The sequence below is a fragment of the Magnolia sinica genome, chromosome 6 (genome assembly GCF_029962835.1).
Source record: "Magnolia sinica isolate HGM2019 chromosome 6, MsV1, whole genome shotgun sequence".
In the NCBI taxonomy this organism is placed as follows: Eukaryota; Viridiplantae; Streptophyta; class Magnoliopsida; order Magnoliales; family Magnoliaceae; genus Magnolia; species Magnolia sinica.
Genome location: NC_080578.1, coordinates 7,766,131 through 7,793,802, shown reverse-complemented (window position 1 = coordinate 7,793,802; position 27,672 = coordinate 7,766,131). Strand labels below are relative to the sequence as shown.

Below are 27,672 nucleotides of genomic sequence, written 5' to 3'. Positions count from 1 at the left end.
CTGTTTTTCTTCCCACCATCGGTTTGAAGGCCGCTGTTTATACGGTTAAGATCATCCGATCTGTCCATCTCTTGAATCAACTGCCATTCACAATGGTTCCTCCCAGATGGACAATCCTGACTGAAGGATGACCCTGGCACGTGTAACGTAGCAATATGTCTGTACGTCATTTTAGTTTTCCTGCTCTAAGGCATCATCTACCTTGTGAATTGGGTCCCTTGTGTCCGTCGACAGGCCATGGACGTATGATCCGAGCCGTCCTTTGTGGAGCCCACAACGTGAACAATATGCTCGCAAAACCACTTCCCTCGAATATCTTTATGTCCGATTTGGCTACTGGAGGGACAGCTGAAATGAAACAACCAACCGTCTGCATTCAAATGAGATAAATAAGGAGTAATATCGATCCATCAGAGAAATAGTTATATATAAAATAAATCTAATATAGGAAAAAACAGATGAAAAGTTCAGATCACTCTAGAATTCACCCATGTGGACGCAATCGAGCGAGTTAAACAGGATGAGTGTCAGACGCGACGCACGCATCCTTTTGCCGAGGAGTTGCCGATGTGTAGAATCTTCGTCTCGATGAGGGCTTTACGGCCAGTGATATCCCCGAGGATTCCCCGATTACTTTATAGCAGCCGAGTAATCCAATGACACTGCTCTCTCTCTCTCTCTCTCTCTCAAGGCCCCATTTTCTTGCGTGAAAGACCATGGGAGCTGAAATTCAAAGTCCTTTCTCGTAGGTCCACGATCTCTGTTCAAAATCACACGAAACCCTAACCCCCAGAATATCTCTCTATCTCTATAAATTCTCATTTGAAATCAAAATCCTTGGAAATGGCTTCCCTTGTCTTTTCCACGTCTTCTTCTCTGATCTCTCGCACTTCTCCCACCTTCGGAAGCTTTGTCTCAAACGAGTACCGATGCCGATTCTCTGCCCGAAACGCTCCCGTGGTTTGTGCTTCTTCTCCGCCGTTACCCTCTCGTATCATGGGTTTTCTTTTCTTTTTTGCTTCCGCATTTTCTTTTATATCTTGAAATGTTATTTGGCCCCCTGATTTTGATGCACGCACCCCATTTTCTTCTTCTGGTACTTGAGTAGCTTCCTTTTGGTACTGAAGGAGTGTAGCGTAAAAAATGGACTGGATATGATTCCCTTTCTTCTTCTTTTTTTTTTTCATCATTTCTTGCGATTTCCTGAAATTCGAATTGCAGAGAAGTTGGAATTTTGGTGATATAGGAAAGAAAAGTTGGATCTCCCTCTTCTTGAGGTTATTTTGAATCAGTTTTGATAGAGGGGAGTTTCGTCAGTTGAATCCAATCGAGACTGTCCAGATGGTGTGTCCCACCTTGGATTGGCCATATCTATCATGAGGCACCCCTGATCGAACGATCCCAACCGTTTGATTGGTGGACTACGAAATGGATGGTTACGACAAAAGAGGCCAAATGTTGTATGGTTTGGATCATCTGATTGGTGAAACTTTGGCACAGTGGTTGGGGGCCCATGATGACGTGAACGGCCCTGATTGATAGTTTATCCAATGGCAGGTTGTCGAATTCTGTAATTTGATTGTTGTTTTTTTCCCCTTCTGGTAGAGATGCCAACTGGTTGAGCCATTGAAGTTTGATAATGGGAAGCCTTGCATTCCGGTCCTTAACGATCAAAGCTTGGCTGGGTTCTTGTCTTCGAAACAAGAAACTGTTCGAAAGAATGACACGAGGTTGCGCATCTTCTCAGGCACAGCGAATCCCTTGCTTTCTCAGGTAAATACTTTTGGTTAGTCTAGTCCATATGATGCTACAATCTCACCCAATTTTTTACTTAATTGGGCTTGCCTATTTGACCCCAATACATTTTTGTATACCGTCATTAGCATTAGTCTGACTGTTTTTCTTTGGAAGACTCTGCACTCCTTGATTTGTAGCTTTAATGTTGTTTCTGCTGGATTTGAGGACAAAATGGATGGTCATTGGATGCTGAGATTATCAGAGTCAGGCTTGTCTATTCCACCTAGTTTCTATGCCACGTCTTACTATTGGTTGGTCCCACTTGACATGCAGCTTGGACTCTGAACACGTCCCTGTTCACGTGTGAGGGTGTGTAGAATTCACAACCCTCTCAATTTTTGAAGTTGACTTCAAATTCTCCCCCTCTTTTTTTCTTCTTCTTTGTGTGTGCGTGTCATGGTTTAAAATCGGTTTTGGGCTAGTATCATGCACCACTGATAGGAGTCATATCATCCTGTATCCACTGTATCGGGCTGTTTTTGGCCAAGACAGGTTGATACAGTCATATCATTCATGGATGATTATGGTACATATCAAGTGATACTCACTTGTTTTGGACAATACTTTATACCTTGGTGTTTATCGATCTTTGGTGGTATTCACTCTCAAGCATTCACACTAGAATAAGCTCTTGAAAAATTTGCCAAGGAGTCCAGCACTTCCACTATTAGCAGCTTAAACACTGAAGCCTCCAGGCTGAAATAGATGACTAAATTTTTTATCGGTTATCTTTTGGTTTTTTTACTGTATCCGGCGATTACACTTTCCTCGTATTATGTATGTAAATATCTTGTTCCTCTTAGGGCCTGTTTGATTTTCCATGATACATGTAAATCAGGGTAAACAAGTAATTATTACTTTTTCACCATGTTTGAAAATATGAGAGTAATTCCACCTCGAAAATCGAAACAAAAGTGTTGACCTAAATATGTGGACCCCACTATAATGTATATGATATATCCACACCGTCTATCTATTTTATTAGAATATTTTGGATCGTGAACGGAAAAATGAGGCAGATCCAACACTCAAATGGCCCACACTAAAGGAAACAGTGGCCTTAATTCGTCCACCATTGAAAGTTATTTTCTTCACTGGGCCCACATTGAGGTTTTTTTCATCATCTAACCCGTTCATAGGGTCACACAGGCGTGGATAAGGGGAAAACACAAATATCAGCTTGATCCAAAACTTTTAAGGGCCCCAAGAAGATTTTAATGGTAGGCATTCAATTCCTGTTGTTTCTTGTGGTGTGGTCCACTTGACCTTTGGATCTGCCTCATTTTTTTTGCTCATGCCATAAATTCGGCTGACATAACAAATGAGTGGTGTGGATAAGTAACATACATCACGATGGGCCCCACACTGATGTTGTAAATTTCTCGATTAAAGTGTTAAAAAAGTAAGTTGTCACATCTGCATTGGGAAAGATGTGGTAATTACCTAGGTAAATAATTATTACCCATTTACATGGTAATTACATTTGAGCCGGAAAATCAAACAGGCCCTTAAAAAGCTTGTGAATTATTTATTAATGACTGTAACTTGACTTCGATTTTCCCTAGGAAATTGCATGCTACATGGGACTTGACCTTGGGAAAATCAAGATAAAGCGGTTTGCTGATGGTGAGATTTATGTTCAATTGCAAGAGAGTGTAAGAGGATGTGATGTCTATCTGGTTCAGCCGACATGCCCTCCAGCAAATGAGAATCTCATGGAGCTCTTGATAATGATAGATGCTTGCCGGAGAGCATCAGCCAAAAACATCACTGCAGTTATTCCATATTTTGGATATGCTAGAGCTGATAGAAAGGTATCTTTCTAAATAAAATCAATTTAGTTCGCAAACAAAATACTTGCTACTTATACAAATGTTGAAGAAACTGCCAAGCAGCTTTATTATACATGTTTCATTTCCTCCATGTTTATGACTTAACTGACTTTACTGATTCTTGACTCTACTTTTTACCCTAAATCATAAGAATAATCTTAAATTGATCTTATAGTTTCACTTGATTGAAGTCATGAATCAACTTATTTAGGTGTTGGTGCAACAAATGCAATGGGCATTTCCGGGATCTCAGCATCCTCATTTTCTTGTCTTTTCATATTGTAAATCTGAAGTTTAACCTGACACTAGTATTGTGCATGTCTTCCTCCCTAGTATGTCTAAAATTTTCTTTTCAGACTCAAGGGCGTGAGTCGATTGCAGCGAAACTTGTTGCAAACTTGATTACAGAAGCGGGTGCCAACCGTGTCCTCGCATGTGATCTTCATTCAGGCCAGTCCATGGGGTATTTTGACATTCCAGTAGATCATGTATATGGGCAGGTAATTAATATTTTCCTTCAAATAATATTTTTAATTGATATCATAGATTTGGGTTTATTGATTTTTCTCTTGTTTGTTGAGATTTTGCATTTCTAAAGGAGAAAACAGATTGGTTTTGGCTGATTGGAGAATGTCTTTTTTCATGCCTCCTGTAGCCTGTGATTCTTGATTACCTGGCCAGCAAGACTATCTGTTCAAATGATTTGGTAGTGGTCTCTCCTGACGTGGGAGGTGTTGCTAGGGCTCGTGCCTTTGCCAAAAAATTGTCAGACGCACCTTTGGCCATTGTGGACAAAAGACGTCATGGACACAATGTCGCTGAGGTAATTGAATCTGCTCAAGTCGTTGCAGTAATGCTGTTTAGTTTCTATATTCAATTTTTCAGTGAAAATGTTTGTATTGGTTTGCAGGAAGAACCATCTAACTTTGTAGAACATTACAGTGCACTTTAGATGTCTTTTAAAAATAGCAGGGGCTTCCATGCACTGTTTTATGTTCTGGAAATGCTTTCTATGTTGAGCATGTGAACCCCGTTGGGCAAGCCTGCTTCCCATCCATCTGGTTGGTAGAACCTGATTGCTCATTTGGTTGATACCTTGGTTACTGAATAAATTGGTCACATGTAATTTAATGGGAAAATTGTGTAAGCCTTCACGCACAGTTTCATCTGGAATGCACCTGAATGACATGCCTATTTTATCCCAGCGCATTCAGTCAGCTTTCCACCACAACATCCGCAGTCATATAAGAGGGTTCCCACACATGAAGGCAGAGCAAGATACTTTGAAGGAAGTTTTGCAGCTCTGCACCTGAAACTTCTTGCCAACCCTTCAACATCCTATTCAGTTAGCCTAATTCCACACATCTCACTCTTTTAACCATTAATCTTGGGGCTTGATATATTTTCGAAAAACTGGTTCACTTTTCACAAATTATCCTTATCATTTATTTGTGTTAAGTTTTAAAGATTCCAATGAAAAGCCACAGATCGTCCTCTTTTTATAATATGTAAATTTGATTTGGTTTTCAAAATATCAAGTGTTTTTATTATTATTCTACTTTCCCTCTACAGTCCGGAGTTGTTTGTTGCCAAAAGAGGTGTTTAACTTTAAACTTCTCAATCTTATTCTCTGGGGCAGTTTGAAAGCAATATGAGCACGTGATAATTGATTGTTGTGATAAGGTGTATGATATGTTTCAATCTGTAAAAAAAACAGAAAAAGTAAGAAGAGTTGCTAGAAAAGTAGAAGCGTTTGTTAACCATCTCTTGTACATTGTAATTGTAGTTTTGTTGCTGTTTTATCTGTCCCAATTCCCAAATAATCATGGGTCATGAATTTTGCAGTTTTACCAACTTTTATGCGCATTATGCTTTTTATATTTTGTTTCTTTTATTATATAAATTGTTTTTAATTGAATGAAGGTGAAGAATTTATTCATCGTGTTTTCTGTTTTAACTGATATATCATAACTAATAAATCTGGCAGCTTATCTTTGTCACGATCATCATCGTCTGTCGTATCCAACTACATGGGGTTGGCTACTGGCTAGATGAATCTTGTTCTGCCATTCCATCTATTAAGGACCATTCATCAGTTAGACCATAGGTCATCAAATCTTTTCTTACTACCTCTATCGACATCCTTTTCAGCCTTCCCCTTGCCATTTTAGAGCATTCAACTTGAACCATCTCTCTCCTAACTGTTGCAATTCTTGGTTGTTGCACAAGGCCAAACCATCCAAGTCTACTCTCCCTCATCTTATTATGTACCGATGCTACTCCTAAGGTCCCTCAAATGCATTCATTTCTAAATCTACCCTTTTTTGTCTTGCCACTAATCCATCTCAACATCCTCATTTCAGCTTCACTCATCCTATGAACATGTTGTTCTTGACCGCCTAACATTCTGTCCCATAAGCCATGGCTGGTCTTATAGCTATCCTATAAAATTGCCCCTCCAGATTAATTGTTATGCAGCCATCATAAAACTCTAGAGGCACATCTCCACTTCGTCCACCTGGCTCTTAATTCTATGAGCAACATTCTTCTCATCTCTTCATTTTCATGAATGATTGACTCACAATATATTGAAAACAATCATTTTGGGGTACTTCTTGGTCAGAACTTTTGTGGACATTTTGCTATGGTGTGGAAAATTTATACAAGATATTGAGCTGCTTATGGTATGTAAATTTTTCTCTGCAGGTCATGAATTTGATAGGGGATGTTCGAGGAAAAGTTGCTGTCATGGTGGATGACATGATTGACACAGCTGGTGAGTCAAATCCTGCTAGATTCTTTAGAGAAAATAGCCGCAGAGGAATGCTTGGCTGTTTTGGGGTGTGGCCAGGGTTGTGGCTGTTGTATCTTTTCTCTTTCTTTTTTCTTTTCTTTCGGTTTTTCTCTTTTCCGTGTGTTTCCTTGCTTTTCTTTGTGCTTTTGTGTCTGTTTTTAGTCGTGTCCTGTTGTCTGTTTTTGGCAGCTTTGCTGTCTCTTTCAATAAAATGCTTATCTTAAAAAAACAAAAAAAAACAAAAAATTAAAAAATAAAAATCCTGGTAGATTCAACCTGTTCAAAGATTTTTCTTATATGAAATATTTGCCAGTGTTGCTTGCTGCAGTTTTAGAACTTGATGTTTAGCTAGCAAAAAAGGACACAGCACTTTTTAAAAAATTTCTAGTCTACATGTGTCCACGTCCACATGTCCGACTCTTAACTACATTTTTTACTATTGCTATCTTTTATGTTTGGAATATATGTTATATATATATAATTAAATTTTTTGTTCAATGTTATTTTATTTTTTGGTCTTATACAATACTCAGGCTGATTGATTGTACAGTACTGTTAGGGTTTTCAGTTTGTACAATCGGAGCCCATTGTTCAGTGATCCAAACCATTGATTTTATGGTACACCCTGTGATTACTTCATGTGTAGAAAATCTCAGATTGAAAAATCATAAACCTTTCAATAAGTGGGCAACAAAGAAATGGTTAGGAGAGGAATTGTTGCAATAGTTCACATTCAACCAATTAAGGCCTAATATTCACTGTCAGAAAAAAAGGCCCTAATAATGTGTAGCTTGGATCTTCCGTCTATGGGATTTTTGGTGCATGAACCATCACATTGAGCTCCCACCCTCCAATGTATCAATGTTTTGGATCACTTAACCATGGTGCCTAGTTGTACAAACTGAAAACCTGAACATGCGGTACAATCCCTCAGCCCGAGAAATGCATAATACCTCGAATATTTATTTGTTGTTATTTTTATGTATTTTTCACAGATAAACAATCACAATATAATCATAATGTACTATTTAATGTGTGTGTGTGTGTGTGTGTGTGTGTGTGTGTGTGTGTGTGTGTCTGTATAGACGTGGTGTCGAATCTGACTTCTAAAATTCACCTGTCAAACTCCTCATGTGACGAGTGTCCCTTCTTTTTTTCTTTTGTAATCTACCAATTAGGGGTGATTTTCTGATGTGGAGTTGTTGGCATGGCTAAACGTGTGCGTCACTGCTATCCTGTGCGTTTCCTTATGTGTCCATTGGAGATCATACCCTTAGGATTTAGTGAGTGTAGGTTAGCTATTTACTCCTTGGTCGATGTTGTTTTGTTCCTCTGAAAGTGGTTCTAATTGCTAGTTGCTTGTGAATGCAGGTACTATTGCAAAAGGTGCTGCTTTATTACATCAGGAGGGAGCCAGGGAAGTCTATGCTTGCAGCACACATGCTGTCTTTAGGTATTTGTATCCTTTCTATTATATATCCTGTCTTCAGCTTCTTAAAAACAGTTCGATAATCTATGAAAATCATGATAGTCTTCCCATTTTTTGGGTGGAATCATATGAAAAATCCTAGTATATATCCTGTCTTCAGCTTCTTGAAAACAGTTCGATAATCTATGAAAATTATGATAGTCTTCCCATTTTTTGGGTGGAATCATATGAAAAATCCTAAATGACATGTAAGATTGAAAAGATGGTTGACAAACCATACAATTTTATTTGAAAGGCGACAGTAAATTTATTCAGGAAAAGGTGATACAAAAGAGATCCAATAGGCTAGACCAGACTACTTGGATGAGGAGGGATATCTAACTGGAAAAAGTTCAAGATCTCATCCAAACTCTCATCTAAACACACCCCTACTATGACCATGAAATACATTGAGACCCAATGCCCTATTGTCGACCCTCTGCTTAGCTCTTTGGAAGACATTCTCCTGTTTTTCTTTGTTTGCAAAAATTCTTTTGTTGCGCGCTTGCATTCCTTTAAGCTGACCATAATCCTGCAAGCGAAGAAGGATGATTCTTCCTCTGTATCTAATCTGCACTCCCTGCCCGGCTTGAAAGGTTAACCAACCATGCTTACAAAACTACACTTGCCAAGTTGATCTTGAAGGGATCAGAACTGCTTGCAGGCCTTTTTGGATGCACACATCAAACCGTTATTAACCATCGTCCTAGCCAACCAAAACTCTAGGAGAATAAAAAGGAAAGTTATGGGTGTAGGATAGAAAATCATACTTTATTTGCTATTTGACTCACAATATTTGTATCCATGTAGTGCATAGACTTAAGACTGCGTATACTTTGCTATCTATATCCAATGATTTAAAGATCGACTGTGTTGGCTGATATATCGGCTGATACTATTGATGTTGCATTTGGCTAATACAATATACAGGGGGAGTTATTAAATTCCTGTATCACACAAAATATTGCAGTGCATCGCTGATATATCACGATATATCAATACATTTGTGATATTTTCCCAAAAACTCATGATACATGATATATTGTGATATGTATCAGCAATACATTGCTATACATGTTCCCACCGGTAATTTGAACAACTTTTGGGAAAAAAACACAAAATCTGTTCTCTCCCAAATTTGTTTGGGGGAATATGTTTTCCTACTCATATTTGTGATTTATGAATTATATAAACTCATTTTGGATATAATTGCATCACTTCTATCAGACAACGCATGGTTTAGGACCCTATACAAAATAAACTTGTAGTGCATACTTGTTTTTTGTGATCTTTTGACTTCGAAGTGTGTAATCATGTCTCTTGCAACATATCCTGAAATTTTATTGGAAAATTCCATCATTTCCTGATGTTTCCCACAATTAGAAATAGATTCCCTGACACATGATATTTCCTATGCAATACTGATTTGTTTCAATATCCCAACGTTGTGATACATGCATTGATACTGATATTTAAATCTGTCTGCATCTTTCTATCTATTTGTTTATGATTATTTTTCTTTCTTTTTACTGCAGCCCTCCTGCAATTGAGAGACTGTCTAGTGGCCTATTTCAAGAAGTCATCATCACAAACACCATCCCTGTGTTGGAGCAGAATTATTTCCCTCAGCTTACGGTTCTGTCGGTAGCAAACCTATTGGGCGAGACCATTTGGCGTGTTCATGATGACTGCTCTGTGAGTAGCATTTTTAAGTGATCGATTATTAATGCAATCAGGTCCTTTGCTCAATTCACATGGGTTGTAATCTTTTGTAGCTCCCTTCTTTTCTGTTTTCGGAAACTTCTATTCTTTCTTCCATGCAATTTCTATTTTTTATTTTATCCCTCCTCAGTCTTAGTTACCTACCACCTGAAACCACTCCTCCTTGATTGTTCCCCCTGTTATGGAATCTGGCCCACTAAAAATAGCAATGTTTCAATCCACTTAGTGATGTCCTGTTTCTTCACTTGCTCTCCTTCCAATTTTTGTATATGTTGGCTTCTTCCACAACCAACTAGATTGGTTCCTTTTGCCAGAGGGTGGGATGTGTTTGTTTTAATTGGTGTGTGGGATTTTCTGTACATTAATTAATAAAATCCATGGCACTGAGAGTAAGCTTCATGTTGTATTTTTTTACTGATTGTCAGGGTACCTTTGAACCCTATTCCAGCTTGGGCATTGATTGAATCTCTTTGGTGGTGGAAACTCTTTAAGTACTTGAGACTGTGTTCCCTATCTTCTTCCTCTCAGCTCTCTCTTGATCTAGCATATACGGAAACATGGCCATTTTGATTGCAGTAATTTCAGCCTAGAGGAGACATGCAATTTCTGTTTCTTTTCTCTTTTATATTAGATTTTTTTTTCTTTTTTCTTTTCGCTCCTCTTTTCCCTTTTTCTTTGGATAATTGGGAACTTAGGGGGTGAGATCACTTACTGTTAGAGCAATTGGGCTTCCTCTTATATCTTCTTTTGTTATCCAATTTCATAGACACTTACATATAACATGTGTGGATACTCTATGATCTTAGTGAAAAATTAAAATGTAAGGCAAACTCACTTGATCGGCAGATGCTATATATAGGCTTTCTTGGTTTATAGGCAAGCATAATATATTGATGTAGTGCTTTGTGGACTATTATGTTTTTTAATTCTGGCAAGTGAGCTGTGGGCCATACTTTCAATGGTTGCTACTGTGGTCCATGAGCTGTGGGACCCAAGTGCAGTTGACCACATTGGCTGCAACTGTCAGGCCCTAACTCTGGGTTTGTCCAGATTTGTGAAGGCCCCAATTCAGTGATATTCTTTACAATTCCTAGTTCTTGTAGTGCAAGGGCTTAAGAGCCTGTTGATGTTCATTTGTTTCTATTTGGTGTTATTCATTTGTTTTCTTTTATTGCATGCAAAATGACAATTGAGGAAGTTGACTTCTCCAAGAAGGTGAGATTGGCTGTATGAACCATACAGATGGATCGTATTGTACTTCCATAAGCTTAATGGCTTGAGGTCGGTCTCTATGCCGAGCTTAAGATATTTTCTATCTGAATGTTTTCATGGTCTCATGTTTTTATTTTAATTTATTTTATTTAAAAAAAAAAACCCAATTCATGAGGTTTACTGTCATGGAGAGAGGGTCATGGGTCTGCTTTGTCATTTGGGTTTTGAATGTCTTAGTTGGCGCAATATACCAGCGCATGCAACATGCATTCGAGGGAATTTAGGATCAGCACCAATAGGTAATAAGATGAGGGAAAATAGACTTTGATGGTTTGGTCACATACAATGGAGACCAAGGACTGCGCCGGTTAGGAGAAAGTTGAAGTTGAAGGCTCTAAAAGGGCAAGGGAAAGGCCCGAAAGGATGTGAACCTATGGTCTAATTGAAGTTATGATCCTTGATAGAGCGGAATGGCCGAAAAGGATTCATGTAGCCAACCCCAGTTTGTTGGGATAAGGCTTAGATGATGACAACGACGCAACATGTAGACGATAGGGTGAAAGATCATAATGATAAGCTTTTGAAATTTCAGCTCAATGGGTGGCTTTGTTAACTTGTGGCCTTTCTGTTTTGGGGCATTGGTGCTGGAGATTTCTGCATAAATAAGTTCTGCAGATCCTTGAAATTCTGGATTTGTAACCAAGTGTGTAGATCTTGTGAGGCCGTTGCATGGGTGATTGATTAGTTTTGTTGATCTTTAAAGCATATTTGACAGGGAATGCTTCCTTGTTTAGTGTTGTAGATGGAGACTACATTTTTCTATCCTTTTTCATGTATATCTAATTCTGCTGGCAGTGTACATGCGCATGCAACCAGACCGTTCATCTGGTGGATCCAACCATGGATGGGTCCAGAATCATTTATGGGGTGATCTTTAACCATTGACCAATAGACTGTAAAAGGATAGTTCAAAACCACAAAATAACCGGTTCACATTTGTCTCGCGGAGTGCTGATGTGGTGGTTGCTAGATTCATTTACAAGGAGAACAAGGACTTGTTTGGCTGATGTCGTTTTATCATTTCTAATAATATTCTCGGTCTGTTGGGCAGCAATGAGCTTTACGTTTGGATTCGAGGACTCCATGAGAAAATGGTCTCACTTCCCTTCGTGAGACGTCTTCATGGCCTGATATGAGTTGGATTTAGTGGAATATTCATTGCTATTATTAAGGGAAAACACAAATAGCAGCTTTATCCAAAACTGTTGTGGCCCCAAAATGTTTCTAATGGTAGGAATTCAATCCCTACTGTCTGGTCCACCATTTGGTTCTGCCTCGCTTCGGGATCATTATCTAAATGATATAGAAAAACGGATGGACGGCGTGGATATACCGCGCGAGTGTTTTTGAGTCAATATGATATGACGGCCCTCATCTTTGGACGATATCCCCAGATTTTCGATTCTGACAAGTGGGGCACATGGTTTGGTAATCCAGATCATCGTCCAGTCAGATTATGGATGTATTGTTTCTCAAGAATCTCGTTGGTGGGACAATATAACCTTTTGATTTTTGGACTGTAGGTCGGATCTACGTTCAATTGAGAAAAGGTTCCGTTATCAATTACTCACATCTTTTAATCTGATTTATTTATTCGGAATTATCCCTCCATGGTGGGAATCAACAGATCAATAGTATGGATCGTCGATAAATAAGCCCCAATTGTATACGATAGGGGCCATATGTATATGATATAGTGAACCACGCTGTCGTAGCTCGTGCTAGGTTACTTTGGTGAATCGAGAGCCACGTGGATGAGATCCACTCCGTCCATCAGGTACGCTGCGTCATGCTAACTATTGCAGCCAAAAATCATGATGATTCAAAACTTAGGTGGGCCACACCATGGTTAAGCCTACGATTAGTCGTGTAGGGCCCGGCCTGTATTAGTGTTTATATGCCATCCAGTCCATTCATCTGAATTATCCTAAAATCACGACGTTCCAAAGCTTAGGTGGGCCATACCACGTGACTTTAGAGGTTATTGGTGTGAATTTACATGGGTGGTCCACCTGAGTGTCAAATCAGTCTGATTTTTGGGATCTAGGCCAAACAAGGGATAGTGGAGCTGATGGACGGAGCGCGTTAAGTCGTCTCTTCTTCCGGTAGGTAGCTAGGCGAGCGTTTTCCGGATCTAAAAAGTCTAGGGTTTCCATCGCTCAGGAACTCCTCCCGTCCATAAATAGGATTTCATTTCCTTCTTCCTCATTCCGCGCCCCGCTCCCTCTCCTCTTCATAATCTCTCGAGTTCTTTTTGTTCTCTCATTTCGCGACGCGCCTCTTCTCTTCTCCTTCATAATCTCTCTTTCTATCTCTCTTAGGGTTTCTGTCGCAGTGATGAAGATGTGTTCGTGTGCCAGATAAAGAGCTCTCTATCGAGCTCTTTGGTGATGGCAAACACAACCCTCTAAGAAGTTCTGAGCGAATTCACTTTTTCCCCTTTTGCTTTTTTCTTCTTTTCTCTTCTTCTTCTTCTTCTTCTTCTTTTTTTTTTTTTTTTGTTTAAAATTCTATTTTATGTATTATTAGCTTTACCTATTTGTTTTTTTCCTATTTCAGCGTTTTTTATGTGGTTAAAGGGGTAGTTGCGAGATGAAGATAAATTTCATGGTCTGTCAATCCACTGAAAGTATGTTGATGTTACTCATGAATCCCGACAGGTTCTGATCGCTTCTTACCCCAGCCAAACTCTCGCCTCCCAAAACAAGAGATTATCTCATATTTTTTAACCATTTTTTAATTATTCGCTTTAATTGGTTGATGATTCAATTGAATTTCTGATTGGAGTCGCAGCTGAGAGCTGGTTTGGCTGAGCCCACTCGGGGAGATTCACTTACCTTTTCCGATTTATCGTCAACATATCAATTGATTTTTAATAGTTGTCGACCGTCAACAGCACTTGATGAACACCCCCAAATGGTTGATTTTTAGATCTAGTTACATCAACAATGATTGGTGATTTGTATTCTTAATTCATTAGTTTGATGAGTGCAGCACATGTTTGGTTATCCAGACCGCTTATTTGATGGACTACAGAGCTAGATGAATGTTTGTCCTGATATAAAAAACATAGAACGCTTATTTGATGAGCTACACAGCCAATGAATATGTTGTCCTGATATAAAAAAGAGAAGTGGTTTATATAAGAAACTAATTAATTCAACAATCCATGAATTTACATCAAGGGGTCTCCATGTGGAAAATAAACTCGTTAATTCAACAATCCATGAATTCATAAAAAGAGATCTTGTATAAAATAAACGCCATTACATATCTTTGCCAAAAAAATACAATTGCTAATTTAGATTAAAACAATGTTGCTCCTTTATCTAACAAATGCTCTCCTGGTCTAAAAGTCTGCATCTAATGTTTACCTAATAATATCTAAGAGCATATAAAGATTCTAACCTAGTAAGTAAATGGAAAATAATTCAAAAATGATAACATAAATTAAATTTATAAAGCTACTCATAAAATTAATATACTAAACTCATTGTTCTATGACTACTCATAAAATTAATATATTGAACTCATTGATTTGCTTAACTTCGACAATAAAAGCTAATTCCAAATAACACGCTGAGAATCTGAAACTATGACCGTGGCTTGATCTACTCCTAAAGTATCTACACCCCAATATCTACACCCCAATTCAAAACATGTTTCAACGGAAAACATACCCTTTGATTCCACGTTGATGACATGCACACAATTCTAGCATATAATGCCCCAACTGGATCTCACATTCACGCACATTAGTTCAGTTCATACATAAAATGTTGTGATTTGCGGAAGCATGTAAAGTGGAATCAAACAAAACAATCATAATTGCAAGGCAAATCTAGTAGAGAATATTTCAAATTTGTGTGGAAACTCTTGAAGTAAAAAGATCATGGCGCCAAGTGATAATGCGTTATGAACATTATGGATAACAAAATTATAAGACATGAAACCTTAACTATTCAAAGCCACAATATGGATAACCAGATTATAAGACATGAAACCTTAACTATTCAAAGCCACAATATGGATAACAAAATTATAAGACATGAAACCTTAACTATTCAAAGCCTTATAGGAAAAATCCTAAATTTTTTTCTCAACTGTTAAACATGTTTAGCCTTAACTTTAATTTTAATTAAATCCAGGTATATAATCTAAAACGAAAATAGAAACAAATAGCACAAAAATGCACAAAATTGCGCAATCAATTTACCAATTGCCTTACCTGTTTCTCAACACTTTAACCTTTTGCCTCGTTGTTTTTTTTTTTTTTTACTACCATCATCTTGAAGGTGGTGAAAATCTTATATTAATTTTTTTAAAAACAAACTAATATCTTTTTGAAATAATCATGATATAATGAATTGTGATGATCATCCACTAGAAAATATGAGTGACGGCCAACATACATAAGAATGCACATAATCAATAACCTCTATTACAAACATATTTTTAGACTTAAAAGATAACTTTTAACTATTTAGCATATAGGTTCTCATATACTAAAATTAGTCTCTTAAGAATATGATCGAACTAGGTGAATTTGCATCAAAGTGCCTCAATTGCACTTAGAGATATTTCTTCCTTAACACAAGAATGTCTCACATCGGTAAAGATATGCTCCATGCCATCAAATATCTTAATGCACACTGATCTGATATTAATTACATTATGTTGTCATTACTCATAGACAATTGACCATCATCATACTCATTGTAACTAGTGAATTAACTTCTATAAGTGGTTATGTAATATGAATCCTCCGTATCTAAAATCCATACATTGTCGAAATATCCAGATTTTGATGCCTCATCATGTCACTACCACTCGCTTCCTCACTAAATTCTGACAATCATTTTCATGTGCACCATTATGCTACAATTCCAACACTTTAGCTTGTTTTTGCCATTGGATTTAGTTCTCAATTGCTTCCGAATTTCTTTTTGATGGTCGTCCTACCAATATACAAAGAGTTTTTGAACAACTCATACGATTATGAAAGAGTATTTAATAGAATATATGCTTGATTTTCATCTTTCATCGCCTCATCTGCATCTAATAATTTGCAGACAGAAGTTACTAATGTGTGTCTAAACATCAGGCCCCTCAGTCATCTTTAAATCGAACAATTACAAATGATTTTCAAGAGACTTCTTCATATAAATATTCTTTAAGTTCACTCATGTATCAACCAAAGTCTTCTCTCTAGTAACATTACAGAAGAAGTCATCCGTTAGGCATAACTAGATTGAGATATTGACCTTTTGATCTAACTTTTTCTACTCTTATTCTTTTATAATTTTTGGTCACTTTACACGGATTACGTTTTTCAATCCTTGCTGAACTGCAGGCTATTTATCTTTAAGTTTCATAGTTCAAAGTTTTTATTTTTTTATTTTATAAAAAAAAAAATTATAAATTTACAGAATACTTCTTTACATCGAAATTCATGCTAGATGCCATATATATATATATATATATAGTCTTCATATTTGATTTGCTTCTCGATGATAGCTCTGATGTCACTCGTTGTGGCTCACAGAAGCAAACACAGTGAAATCAATCAAAGTAATCACAATTGCAAGACCAAATCCAGCAAAGAATACTCTAAATTTATGTAGAAAAATCCTTGCGGAAAAAAAATCACGGCACAACACGGTAATGCATTATAAATAACGAAGTTACAAGATTTGAAACCTTACTCACCCATATATATAATGTAAAATGAAAATAGAAACAAAACCGTTCAAAAATGCACAATCTGTCAACTTATCTATTTAACTGGTTGAGATGCATTTATCGGTCAGGTCAACTCGTTGAAAATTCCAAAAACAATGCATTGAGTTTTGCCAAAAAATCAAATATTTTTGATATTGTCCGACTTGTCGATCATACCATCGACCAATCGATGGCCCTTGTTTTAGTATAGATTCAGGGCATCCAATTTTCAACATAAAAATATTACTGCTGTTACAAATAAAAGTTCACACACTAACAACAGACAAGGCATTCCTACACTTGATTCTATGGTCTGAACTACAGGTACAAATGGAAGTTTTAGTTCAGATTCTCCTAACCATACTAACCACGTCCAAAGATCACAAAGTCAACCATACTAGCAACCATCAAAGCTACACGCATGAGTCCATTGACTTTTGAACCTACATATAAAGCTATTAAAATCATCATAACCACTCATTCCAGCAGTACCTACGTTCCAACAGTTAACTGTATCAGTCACAATGAACTACAATTAAGAATCAAAGTATTTTTTTCACATATAGAAATGCAGCATACTCACATCCTTCTTCGATTCAGTTCAGCCGCAATCACACACATCCTGTTCCAGATATATTGCAGAAAGTCCTCCTAGCTGCATGAATAGAACACATGAATTAATTCAATGGATATGATTGATTGTGGGGCCCATAAAGAAAAATCCCCAATCTATGGTAGAATATGAATGGCCGTGGGGCCCACAAATCAAAATACCCAAATTCGTACGGGCTCACACGAGGGTTGGATCAGCTGGATTTTCATCATGTCCCACCTTTCATCGTGTGGTGACTTTCATATGTTGGATGCCACACGTACGAAGTTGGGCTCACATGAAATTGTGATGGAATGAGCTTATTCTACGTTGTAGGTGAACTTGCCTGAGTGCAATAGTTATATGATAGGGAATTTTGGGTGAAATACCTTATATTTCAACTTCTGCTATATCAGCTCTTACTGTTGAGGTTGAACTAAATGGTCTTGGAATCATACCAAAAGTGTATAGCAGAGTCGATTGGGGTTTCATCCCCTCCTAAATCACACGGGTTCCGCCTCACACGAGGCACTCGCCCTGAATGCCCCTGCATTAATCACTCTCAATAAAGTGTCTCGAATAGAGTTGTACACGGGTCAAGTTCGAGTGGAGCTAGGCCTAGCTCTACTCGGCTCAACCCCACCATGACCTGAGCTCAAGCTCAGCTCGACTCGGTCTTCGAGCTCACCCTTTGAGCTCAACTCGACTCGTTGGTTAGAGTCGAGTCGAGCGAGCTATTTGAGTCGAGTTGAGTCGAGTCAAGTTAATATTATTTTACAATGATAAAAAATCAAGATTGTTAGAACGAAGATAGGTGCAATGGCAGTGCATACCAAGTTAATATAAGCTAGCAAATAAAAATATGAGAATGTTATAAGAAAACCATAAACTCACTTAAACATATGAAGGGGTACTGCTAGCCTTGTGTAGACTCTCGGCCTCGTCCTCTTCATCATTCTCTTCAACAAATGAACTGTCACCCTAAACTGGACGTAACTAATCTTGCATACAAACGAGCGCTTCAGTTGTTTTGGGTGCAAGAGAGCTTCTATACTTGTTCACTACCTTACTACCAGTGCTGAATGCAGACTTTGATGCCACTGTTGTTATCGGAATTGATAAAATATTTCAAGCGATCAACAACAGTGTAGTGTATTTTCCTTCACGAGCTCTAGTCTTCCACCCATCTAAAACGTCAAAGTTTGGGCTGGAGGCCTTCACGACTGGCTTCTTGAGATATACTTCTAATTCTGACTCATTTGTTTGCTGACTCGCTTCATCTTGTTATAAGGCTGAGAAGTACTCATCGAAAAAAATTTCATCACCTATAGCCGAACTGGAGCCGCGTTCATTCATAACTTGAGTGTCCTGACTTCTGGAAGAATTACCTACATAAGAAGAGTACAATTCTTCAATTGCCACACGAACATAAGATGTTTCAATGACAGCCTTGTCACATGGATAAATCTTCTTGTAAACGTAACTAACCATTCCTATTTTGCAGCAATGATCAAATACAATAGCTAAAGCCATCAATAGGTGACATTCGGTCCAGTACTTTTCTAATTTCATCTACATGCTTAGCGACATGTTCAGAATATAATTTGGACCTATTGTGACACTTCTTTGAAGAACATCCTTAATCTTCCAAAGCTTTGGAAGAAACAGATTTACTGTTGGATATTTATTTCTCGAAAATAACTTCGTGCAGTCATAGTAAATTCGAAAAAAAACTATGAACCCCTTCAGCTCTTCTCCAATCGGCTACACTAGGTAACCAAGCATATGTCTTATCACGAACTACAAATTTTGGGAATGCATTTTTCAACTCCATTGCTGCATCCAACATTTCATATGTTGAATTCCAACAGGTGCATACATCTAACTTCAATGTTTTTTGAGTTCCAACATTTAAATGTTCGAGTATGTCATTATAGATGCTAAGTCTTGATGGTGACCCCCGTATATACTTCATGCTTTCTCTTATGTTCTCAATTGTGTCTTCAATTATTTTTAGCCCCTCTTGCACAATTATATTTAGAATGTGAGCACAACATTTCACTTGAAAAATTTTTCCCCCAAAATAAAGATTCCCACCTGTCTTGAATTGGCTCTGCAAAAAAGAAATCACAACATCATTTGTAAAAGTATTATCTAGCATCATTGAAGATATCCTACTTTCGATACCCCACTCCTGAAGACAATTGTATACACAGTCTGAAATAGGCAAACCGGTATGGGGGGGAGGAAGGTGACCAAAGTGTAATATAGTCTTACGTAAATTCCAATCTGCATCAACATAGTGTGCAGTTAGCGACATGCAACCCCTCCTTTGGTTCGATGCCGTCCATAAGTCTGAAGTAAGACTTATACGTGAGACTGATGAGAGAATGACTTTCAACTTTGTCTTCTCAATGAACTTCTCATTCATATACATATTCATGCATTCTCTTTTCACTGTAACCCGCGAACATTTCTCAAATCTTGGATTCAAGTATCTGTTGTATTTGCTAAAAACTTTGCTCTCTATAAACTTAAATGATTTCTCCTCAACAATAATTATTCTTGTAAACCACTCTTTTAGTTTGTTTTTTTTTAAATTTATGAGTGATGAGAGCAGCTTGCGCGTCGGAGTTGGTTCCTCCAGATGAGGCAAATGAGAGCAGTTGTTGGCTTGAACGTAGGATTTTTGGACTCTTAAAACAATTAATCGTGTGTCTACGATAATGTGAAGTTGATCCCCTAAAATGTTTTGTGAATGTTGACTTGCAATGCTTACATTTAACCTTCATAACACGGTTAGAACCTTCTTTCACCTTAACCTCTTCAAAATCGTCCTAAACTGTTGATCTTTTTTTTCCCTTTATTCGACGCATCTGAGACTGAATTTAAGTTTCTCTCATCCTGTTCAACATCAACAACTAGAGGGGATGTGGCAGATGCACGAACACCAGGGGTAGTGGGGACATCCACACTAGCCATCTTTAAATATAAAAATAAGAAAACATATGCAAGATATGTGAAGTTCGAAGGTGTGATTGTAGTATGTGATTTGTAAGTAGGCATTTTCTAACGTCTCTTAACTTTTAATCTCATTCAGTAATATATCATGTACTTTATTCACACAATTTACATGTGATTTGAAAATTCGGTAGCATCTCCTCATAAATTTTCAAATATATGTAAAAATTCTCTACTGTTTGAGTGTTATCACTATTATCTGTTATTCACAATCGCAGATGGGAGGCACTCAAACAGTTGAGAACTATATATTCAGAGAATAAATCGGATTAATGCACCGAATCTCGAATTCCATGTAAATTGTGTAAGCAACATTAAGGTACATGATATATTACCAAACTGTTCAACATGGACAATCTAAGAATTCATATATATATATATATATATATATATAAAATATCAAACCAATAGTTGATTTGAATATAATTTATTGTATATGAATTCTTAAACGGGTAGGTAGATTGTTGTCAAGTGTGTTAAGTGTTAAGTGAAGTCAGTTTAAAACTAATTGATTTCTGATTAATTGAAGTCTATAACTATAAATCATATATGAAATATATGATTTTTAGTTGAATACTTGAATTAAGCGTAAATCAATTTCAAGTAATCAAAATATTCAATTTCAAATAATTTAACTAATTGAATATTAAATTCAACTATTCAAGTAATCAAAATAAAAAATCAATAAATCATTTCAAAAATCAAAATATTCGACTATTCATTTAATCTAACTAATTGAGCCTAACCCGACACTGTCGCTGACCTAACCCTGACCCAACCCGCCCGACGCTGACCGAACCCTGATCCAACCCTGACCCAACCTGACCCTGACCCAACCTGCCCGACGCTGACCGAACTTTGACCCAACGCAACCTTACCTGACGCTGACCCAACCCAACCCTGACCCATCCCGACGCCAACCCGATCCTGACCCAACATGACCCTGACCCAACCCGACGCTGACCAAACCCTGACCCAACCCGACCCAAACACACACCCTGACTGGCCGACCCAGCTCGATTTACATTTAAAAAATTACCTGGAGCTGAAAGAGAGAGACAAAGACTGAGAGAGAGAATGAGAGGTGGGGCTGCTGATGGATTTCCTGCTCGGAGGGACCCAACTCGGAAGCTCAGCTCGCTGCTCGGGTGGTGGTGCTCAAAAGTCGGACGGTCGTTCGCTTGCAGTACAGAAACAAAAACAGCAATTGGAGATTCAAATATTCCCAACTCCTTTCACTGTAATAGAATACGGTATTCTAGATTCATAACCTCTCTCAAGCAAGAGAAAGAAACATCAATTTATTCATGGATATCCACGAGGTTTGGGAAAGTGGAAAGGGTAGAAAGAGAGAGGGAAGGTGAAAAGGTTATAACCTTTTGGTGTTTTAACTTTTATCTTTTAATTTTATATATATATATATATATATATATATATATATATATATATATATCAAGTCAAGTCGGGTTCGAGCTCTGTTTCGAGTCGAACTTGATCAAACTCTAACTCGACTTGTTTTTATTCAAGTTGGGGTTACTTGCGCTCAGCCTGATCTGATCCTACATGCGAGTTGAGTTGGAACAAGCTCAAACGAGTCGAGTCGAGTGAGTTTATCGAGCTAGCTCGACTCGTGTACAGCTCTAGTCTCGAACACGAGATCAAGCAGGACAATTAACTACTTGCTCTAAAAGCTTGAATTGATAAAGCACGAGGAATTAATTCCTTTTATCATAGCCTAGGCCCCACATCCATGGGTTAGGTTCTCGGTTGAACCCTTATCGTGGGCCCCAAATCACATGGGTTTTACCTCCTTATGGGCCCTAAATCACCTGGGTTCCATCTCACACAAGCCACCTACCTCACATCAGCTGCCCACCCCGAGTGTGTACTTGCATCCCACAAGCCACCTCACTTAAGCCCAGTGTAAAAATGCCCCTGCATTAGCTATTAATGGGCTGGTTTGGTATGTGGTCTGGTTCATGGCATATGTAGGGTCCTTACTCATGCTTGAGTGGTAGACTCACAAGAGTTTCAACATGAGGTCATGGGTTCGAGTACCCATTATGGTGAAATCTCATTGTGGCATGAGTGTGTGCGTGCATGTGGGGTGTGACTGTGTGTAAAAAAAAAAGAAAAAGAAAAAAAAGAGAGGCATACGTACATGAACTTGGCCCAAATCAAGGTCCAAAGCAATGGGCACCCAAATCTGAGTAGATCTGGGTCTGGGTCCCAAAAGGACCTAGGCCCAACAAGACCTCAATCGATCAGTCGTCGGCCCTACCAAAATGTTATGTGGATATAAGCAAATCAATCGATGTGGGTGTATGTATGTAGTGGATTCCTTTGATATATAGCCCAAACATAAAGCTTACCTGCTTTCATATGAAGCTAAGGAAAACAAAGGCATCTGAGAATATAAAGAATCTTACCTTCTTTTTATTTGAAAAGGAATTTCTTCTCTGTTAGTCCATTCATGGGGCTTCTCTTCTTTAGCTGGAATCTTTGTTATCAAGTGGTATTTTGAATTCCCAAGACCCATTCTCATGCTACTTTTAAATAAAATGATTCCATTTCACTTTTGTTTTCTTCTTTTCAGGTTTGTTGGAAGTCTTTTCTTTCAATTGTATTTCTTTAAATTGTCATTTCATATCGAATTTTAGAATCAATTCTTTGTTGGGTTCTTGTTAAATTCTTCAACTGTTGAATAGGCACTAGTAATTTCCTTTCTGCCATCAGATTCTCTTACCAATTCCCTTTCACATGATTCTAGTCTCCAAGCAAAAATGCCCCACTAAAACGGGTTTGTTTGAACTGATTACGGAACCTTTGCAAATTAAGATCCTTTTGGCCTTATTTGGACGCACACTTGACTTGAATGGCAAATGTTCAGTACAACCAAGACACAATGACAAAAGCTAATGGAAAGGAATGGCGAATGTTCAGAACAACCAAGACAAAGTTACAAAAGCTAATGGCATTTCCTAGTGTTTCCAACGAGAGTAGAGCAGTTTTTTTTTTTTTTTCTAGTCCAACTCGAAGGTAACATAATTGCAATTTGGAGCCCTTCTAGTCCAAGTCGAAAGTAACATAATTGCAATTTGGAGACCACATCCTCAATATGAGGTTAAGGAGATTACAATTTGGTTAGTTCCTCTTTTATTAGACTAGTACTTTGGAATTCAATTTGATAGCACATCCAAACACACCCTTAATGTCAATATCATTCCGTCATCAGATTCTCTTGTCCACAATCGGAACGGATCTCTGAGTAAATTGATTATCTGACTATAGTGAATTTATAACATCTCAAAAGAACCAGCGACTGGATAGCGATAACGATTCTGTGTTATATAACAAGTGTTTTATTGGCATTGGATGGCCAATCTAAGCTGCCTGAGTATTCAGTGTCATCAGATTCCCCGACAAGAGGCACTGTTCTAGATTATTGCACGAAAGATCTTACCACCGTGTGAGAGTTTACAGTACATCTACTGAGAATTTTGTCACGTCGATGAAGAATTAAACATGCAAAATTTGGAGAAAAATTACAACTTATTACATGGGTTGATAGAGAAGTTTGATAGATGGATCGTCACTGTCGACATTCCACTACCTATGAAGAATCAACGGTTTTTTGTGTTTTTCATTCTCTGATTTGTGTATAATTCTCGACCATATATTCAATGTTCGGAGCACACGTATGTGCTTTTTTGTGCTTTCTCACCACTAGACGAATGCGATAGAAGATTCGGAGGCTCTATGATTGGAAGGAAGAATCAGAATTCTGTGTATAGTACGCGTTAAAGGAAAACACATTCACCTCATTTATATGTGCATGTGTTAATATTTGAATATTTCTTACTTGTCATTCGGGAAAACATAGCTTGTCATTCTTGGAGAAGAACAGATTCTTTTTTGTTGGAAATGAACACCAAGGAGAAGATTGAAACTGTGATTCCGAATGAAGAAACTATTGGTGACATAAAACTGCCATTCTTTGATCCTTGTTGGTTTCTATTCCCACATTCCAATTCCAATACCAATTCTACACATGTATCTTCATGTGGTGGGGTGATTCCTCAGCAGCTTCATCAACCAAGTGACCTGCACTTTCTGTCTGAATTGCCCAAGAAATCCGCACAAGTTTCTCAATCCGGATTTACACAGGCTAGTTGTCCTGTAACCAAGGCAGAGAAAGTGACAGAACCCAATTCCAGATCATTTGAAATGACGCGAGCACTTTCATCTGCTCCCTTACTCGATGACTTTTGCTCCCAAAGGGCTGATGGTGTAGAAAACATCCATTCAAAATATACAAACTTGAAGCGGTTGCTTCCTAATACGACTCTGATGGGCAATTTGAATTTGAACTCACAACACCTCTACGAGGCCAAAGGAATCCTCCCTATTGGGGTGAGCTTCCCTATCTTTCGTTAGTCTTCTTTATCAGATTTCTGTTTTTGGGCTATATGGTACTTATAGCTTTTTCCATTTTGATGCCTTAGAAACAGATGATGATTACTCACAGGTAATGTATCAGTGCTCTAATCCTTGGGTAGGTACCTCTGTTGCTCATACTATGATGAAGTCCACAGTGGCTGTGGCCAGCAAAAAGAGAATTAGATGGACTAGGGAACTGCATGGGCAGTTTGTCAAAGCTGTCGATCATCTTGGAGGTGCGGCAAGTGAGTAACGTAACACCCAAAATCATCTTCTTCGAACTATTTAGTGTTGTAGGTTAGAATTACAGTAATAACTTCTTTTTTGTCAAGTTCAGAAGCAACTCCGAAGGGGATATTAAAACTAATGAAATCAGAAGGGTTGACAATCTCCCACATCAAAAGCCATTTACAGGTGTTTCTTTGCAACTGCTTGATTTCTATTAGATGAAGTTTATATTATCTTCCTACCTTGAACCCTTGATTCAAGGGATCATCATTTATTTGCAGAAGTATCGGACATCTAAACGCACTCCAAATTTTCTTGAAGGTAAAACATTTTTTAGCATGCTTAGGACCGACCAAATCGATTGATTTTTTATTTTTATTTTTATTTTTTAAATCTATATCCTAATCAGTTGATTTTAAATCATGCTCCTTGAAGTTGTGGGTATGTTTTAAAATAAATATGATTATTGGCTAGACTTCATTTAACAGGGAAGAACAGCAGAAGCAACCATGAGACAGTGCCACTGTTCGACCAGCAAGCGTAATCTTCTTCACCTTGTCTGGCACCTTTTATACAACAATCAATTGTCTCCTTTCACCCCTCATTTCATCTCTCCTATCCTCTGAATTTTAGGTTTGTTTTCTTTTATTTTGCAGAGATGGAGGACTGCACATCTCAGAAGCATTGCATCTGCAAATGGATTTTCAAAAGAGTTTACATGAGCATTTGGAGGTACATAACATTGCCATGACTAGGCTCAGGCTGCAACTTGGGTTTGGGTCGACCCAACATCCAATCCAAGTCCAGATAGGGATGGGTCAGGCTGTCAAAGTCGTGAGGTCTGGTTTGGAATAATCACATGTATTTTGATCGGTTTAGGGTTAAGTATAGAGGGGAATTTGGGCCAGGTTCAAGTTGGGCACCTCAAGTTGGAATTCAGGTCGTGTCAGCTCGGTTGGACCCTCAACCCAACCCAGCCCACCTGAGCTGCACCCTTAGCCATGACTGATTTCTATTTGATAAGTACTAACCTAAATTGCTTGTTCAGAAGTCTAGGAAAGCTTTCATCATCTGTACCTAAGCCATGACCAATCATCTTTCAGCTGCTGTTACTGAAATCAGAGGCTTTGTTTTACTGCTGCAGTTCCAAAGAAATTTACAGATAAGAATCGAGGAGCACGCAAAGACCCTCCAGCAAATGTTTGATCAGCAAACGAGAAGCTGCAATTTCTTGAAGAACCATAACTCAGAAAATACCAAGTATACATCTTTCTTCATAGAGCGACCGGTAGGGGGAAATGGAGATAAATCAGAAGACTATTTTCACACGACAGATGAATTGAATTTTCCATTGAAAACTGGTTGGGAGTAACAAGGAAATGACTCGGTTCTGTGAGCAGGGTTTTGACTGATAGAATTCAAGTCTGTAATTACCTTAAATAGGAAAGTAGACTGTCTGATATTAAGAACATCATAGAAACCTGGACAAGAATCAACATGCTCTAAACCAAGCTGATCAGAAGAGTGGCGGATAAATTTCTGAGTGGATTGGCCTTACTTTGCATGTCTGTTGACACAACGCACTCACCTTTTCATGTTACTCATCCAGTGATTGAAACTTTTATAAAAATGCATGGACCTTTTTCCTACTACATGTAAATAGCTTATACCAGTTCTTGCACATTCTTCAAATAACAGATAAGCATTTAATAATCACAAGTCTAATGTGCCATGGTTCAAAAACCGCACTAATCAATGATCTTAATCATACAATTGGCAGCCTGAGCGAGCATCCGAACTCTCCCATTTTGATGGGAGAGTTCAAAGTGCACAAGAACACAACTTCGCAAGGAAAGAAAGACAAACTGGTAACGATAATTAGGGGGAAAGTTCTTTATTTTTCATTCCAGAGTATGAACTGACATACAAACCCATGATGCTTAGCAAGATAACGGTTCAAAAACTGCACTAATCGATGATCTTAATCATACAATTGGCAGCCTGAGCGTGCACAAGAACACAACTTCACGAGGAAAAAAAGACTAACTGGTAAAGATAATTAGGGTGAAAGTTCTTTATTTTTCATTCCAGAGTACGAACTGACATACAAACCCATGATGCTTAGCAAGATAACCTGTTCATTTCTTCAACTTCATGGCATCCAATGTGCTCTTCCCATCGAGTTTACTTGAGACAATAAACTTCTTGTAGTCCTTAAGGCTTACAGTCTTATAGTATATGTCACTATCTTTCACGAGATCCGGAAGAGGTCCGATTGTCGTGTTGAAAGTTGGACAGTGAAACACAGCGATCGAGAGACGTTCCTTCTCTGTGTTTATTACAGCCCGGTGTTCAATGCTTCTATATACACGATTGCTTCGATCTGCCAATCAGTAAAAGAACATAAATAAATGGACTACTCTGTCTCACTAGCAAATCCAATTGATGAACTTGATGAAATCCTAATAGGAAATGGAGCATTTTAACACGAACTTGCCTCAAGGATGTCGCCGATATTGACAATGAAAGCACCGGGAATAGGTTTTATAGGGATCCAATTCCCATCTTTCCTTATTTGCAATCCTTGCACTTCATTGACTTGAACAAGCATTGTTAGGCCGGTGGCATCGGAGTGAGGAGAGAGGCCCAAGACCTTGTCTGCCTGCGGACATGGAGGGTAGTAATTCATCCTCACCCCCTGCATCCCGTCCAGAAACCTGTCTGTCAACTTCTCCGGATTGATCCCCAAGTTCTGGGCCATCAAACCCAGAAGGCGAATTACCAT

The 27,672-nt window shown here is 38.2% G+C and overlaps 3 protein-coding genes, 1 long non-coding RNA gene and 2 other non-coding genes across 8 annotated transcripts; 4 read left to right on the top strand and 2 right to left on the bottom strand.

Moving 5' to 3' along the window:
* Positions 1 to 498: 498 nt before the first annotated feature.
* Positions 499 to 10,493, top strand: LOC131248151 (ribose-phosphate pyrophosphokinase 1). Its single transcript, XM_058248236.1, has 9 exons — positions 499 to 960; positions 1,606 to 1,773; positions 3,363 to 3,611; positions 3,986 to 4,129; positions 4,285 to 4,452; positions 6,336 to 6,405; positions 7,795 to 7,876; positions 9,427 to 9,586; positions 10,039 to 10,493. The coding sequence occupies exons 1-9, from the start codon at positions 844 to 846 to the stop codon at positions 10,075 to 10,077; spliced, it is 1,197 nt and encodes a 398-aa protein (XP_058104219.1). The 5' UTR covers positions 499 to 843; the 3' UTR covers positions 10,078 to 10,493.
* Positions 10,494 to 13,214: 2,721 nt separating this feature from the next.
* On the top strand, positions 13,215 to 13,310 carry LOC131250459 (small nucleolar RNA U61). Its single transcript, XR_009173386.1, has one exon. It is a non-coding gene; the product is annotated as a small nucleolar RNA U61 (small nucleolar RNA).
* Positions 13,311 to 13,472: 162 nt separating this feature from the next.
* LOC131250462 (small nucleolar RNA snoR14) lies at positions 13,473 to 13,556 on the top strand. Its single transcript, XR_009173389.1, has one exon. It is a non-coding gene; the product is annotated as a small nucleolar RNA snoR14 (small nucleolar RNA).
* Positions 13,557 to 17,050: 3,494 nt separating this feature from the next.
* On the bottom strand, positions 17,051 to 19,508 carry LOC131249846 (uncharacterized). Its single transcript, XR_009172868.1, has 2 exons — positions 18,093 to 19,508; positions 17,051 to 17,261 (listed from the first exon to the last, which is right to left on the bottom strand). It is a non-coding gene; the product is annotated as an uncharacterized LOC131249846 (long non-coding RNA).
* Positions 19,509 to 21,730: 2,222 nt separating this feature from the next.
* On the top strand, positions 21,731 to 26,539 carry LOC131248149 (uncharacterized). 3 transcript variants are annotated; one of them, XM_058248234.1, is made up of 7 exons: positions 21,731 to 24,632; positions 24,748 to 24,904; positions 24,997 to 25,073; positions 25,169 to 25,208; positions 25,376 to 25,427; positions 25,544 to 25,619; positions 25,991 to 26,200. In XM_058248234.1, the coding sequence occupies exons 1-7, from the start codon at positions 24,144 to 24,146 to the stop codon at positions 26,051 to 26,053; spliced, it is 954 nt and encodes a 317-aa protein (XP_058104217.1). In that variant the 5' UTR covers positions 21,731 to 24,143; the 3' UTR covers positions 26,054 to 26,200. The 3 variants fall into 3 exon arrangements, with proteins under 3 accessions (XP_058104217.1, XP_058104215.1, XP_058104216.1); XM_058248232.1 differs by having other exon boundaries at positions 21,747 to 24,632; positions 26,032 to 26,539; XM_058248233.1 differs by having other exon boundaries at positions 21,750 to 24,632; positions 24,760 to 24,904; positions 26,032 to 26,539.
* Positions 26,540 to 26,756: 217 nt separating this feature from the next.
* Positions 26,757 to 27,672, bottom strand: LOC131248150 (protein SRG1-like). The gene is made up of 2 exons (XM_058248235.1): positions 27,377 to 27,672; positions 26,757 to 27,263 (listed from the first exon to the last, which is right to left on the bottom strand). The coding sequence occupies exons 1-2, from the start codon at positions 27,670 to 27,672 to the stop codon at positions 27,026 to 27,028; spliced, it is 534 nt and encodes a 177-aa protein (XP_058104218.1). The 3' UTR covers positions 26,757 to 27,025.

Coding starts and splice junctions, on each gene's coding strand:
- LOC131248149 (XM_058248232.1), top strand. CDS start 24,144: ATGAACACCAAGGAGAAGATTGAAACTGTGATTCCGAATGAAGAAACT. Junction 25,074..25,168: donor ACATCAAAAGCCATTTACAG/GTGTTTCTTTGC, acceptor ATTTATTTGCAG/AAGTATCGGACATCTAAACG. Junction 25,620..26,031: donor GTTTACATGAGCATTTGGAG/GTACATAACATT, acceptor TTACTGCTGCAG/TTCCAAAGAAATTTACAGAT.
- LOC131248150 (XM_058248235.1), bottom strand. CDS start 27,672: ATGGTAATTCGCCTTCTGGGTTTGATGGCCCAGAACTTGGGGATCAAT. Junction 27,264..27,376: donor GACATCCTTGAGGCAAGTTC/GTGTTAAAATGC, acceptor GGCAGATCGAAG/CAATCGTGTATATAGAAGCA.
- LOC131248151 (XM_058248236.1), top strand. CDS start 844: ATGGCTTCCCTTGTCTTTTCCACGTCTTCTTCTCTGATCTCTCGCACT. Junction 4,130..4,284: donor TAGATCATGTATATGGGCAG/GTAATTAATATT, acceptor TGCCTCCTGTAG/CCTGTGATTCTTGATTACCT. Junction 6,406..7,794: donor TGACATGATTGACACAGCTG/GTGAGTCAAATC, acceptor TTGTGAATGCAG/GTACTATTGCAAAAGGTGCT.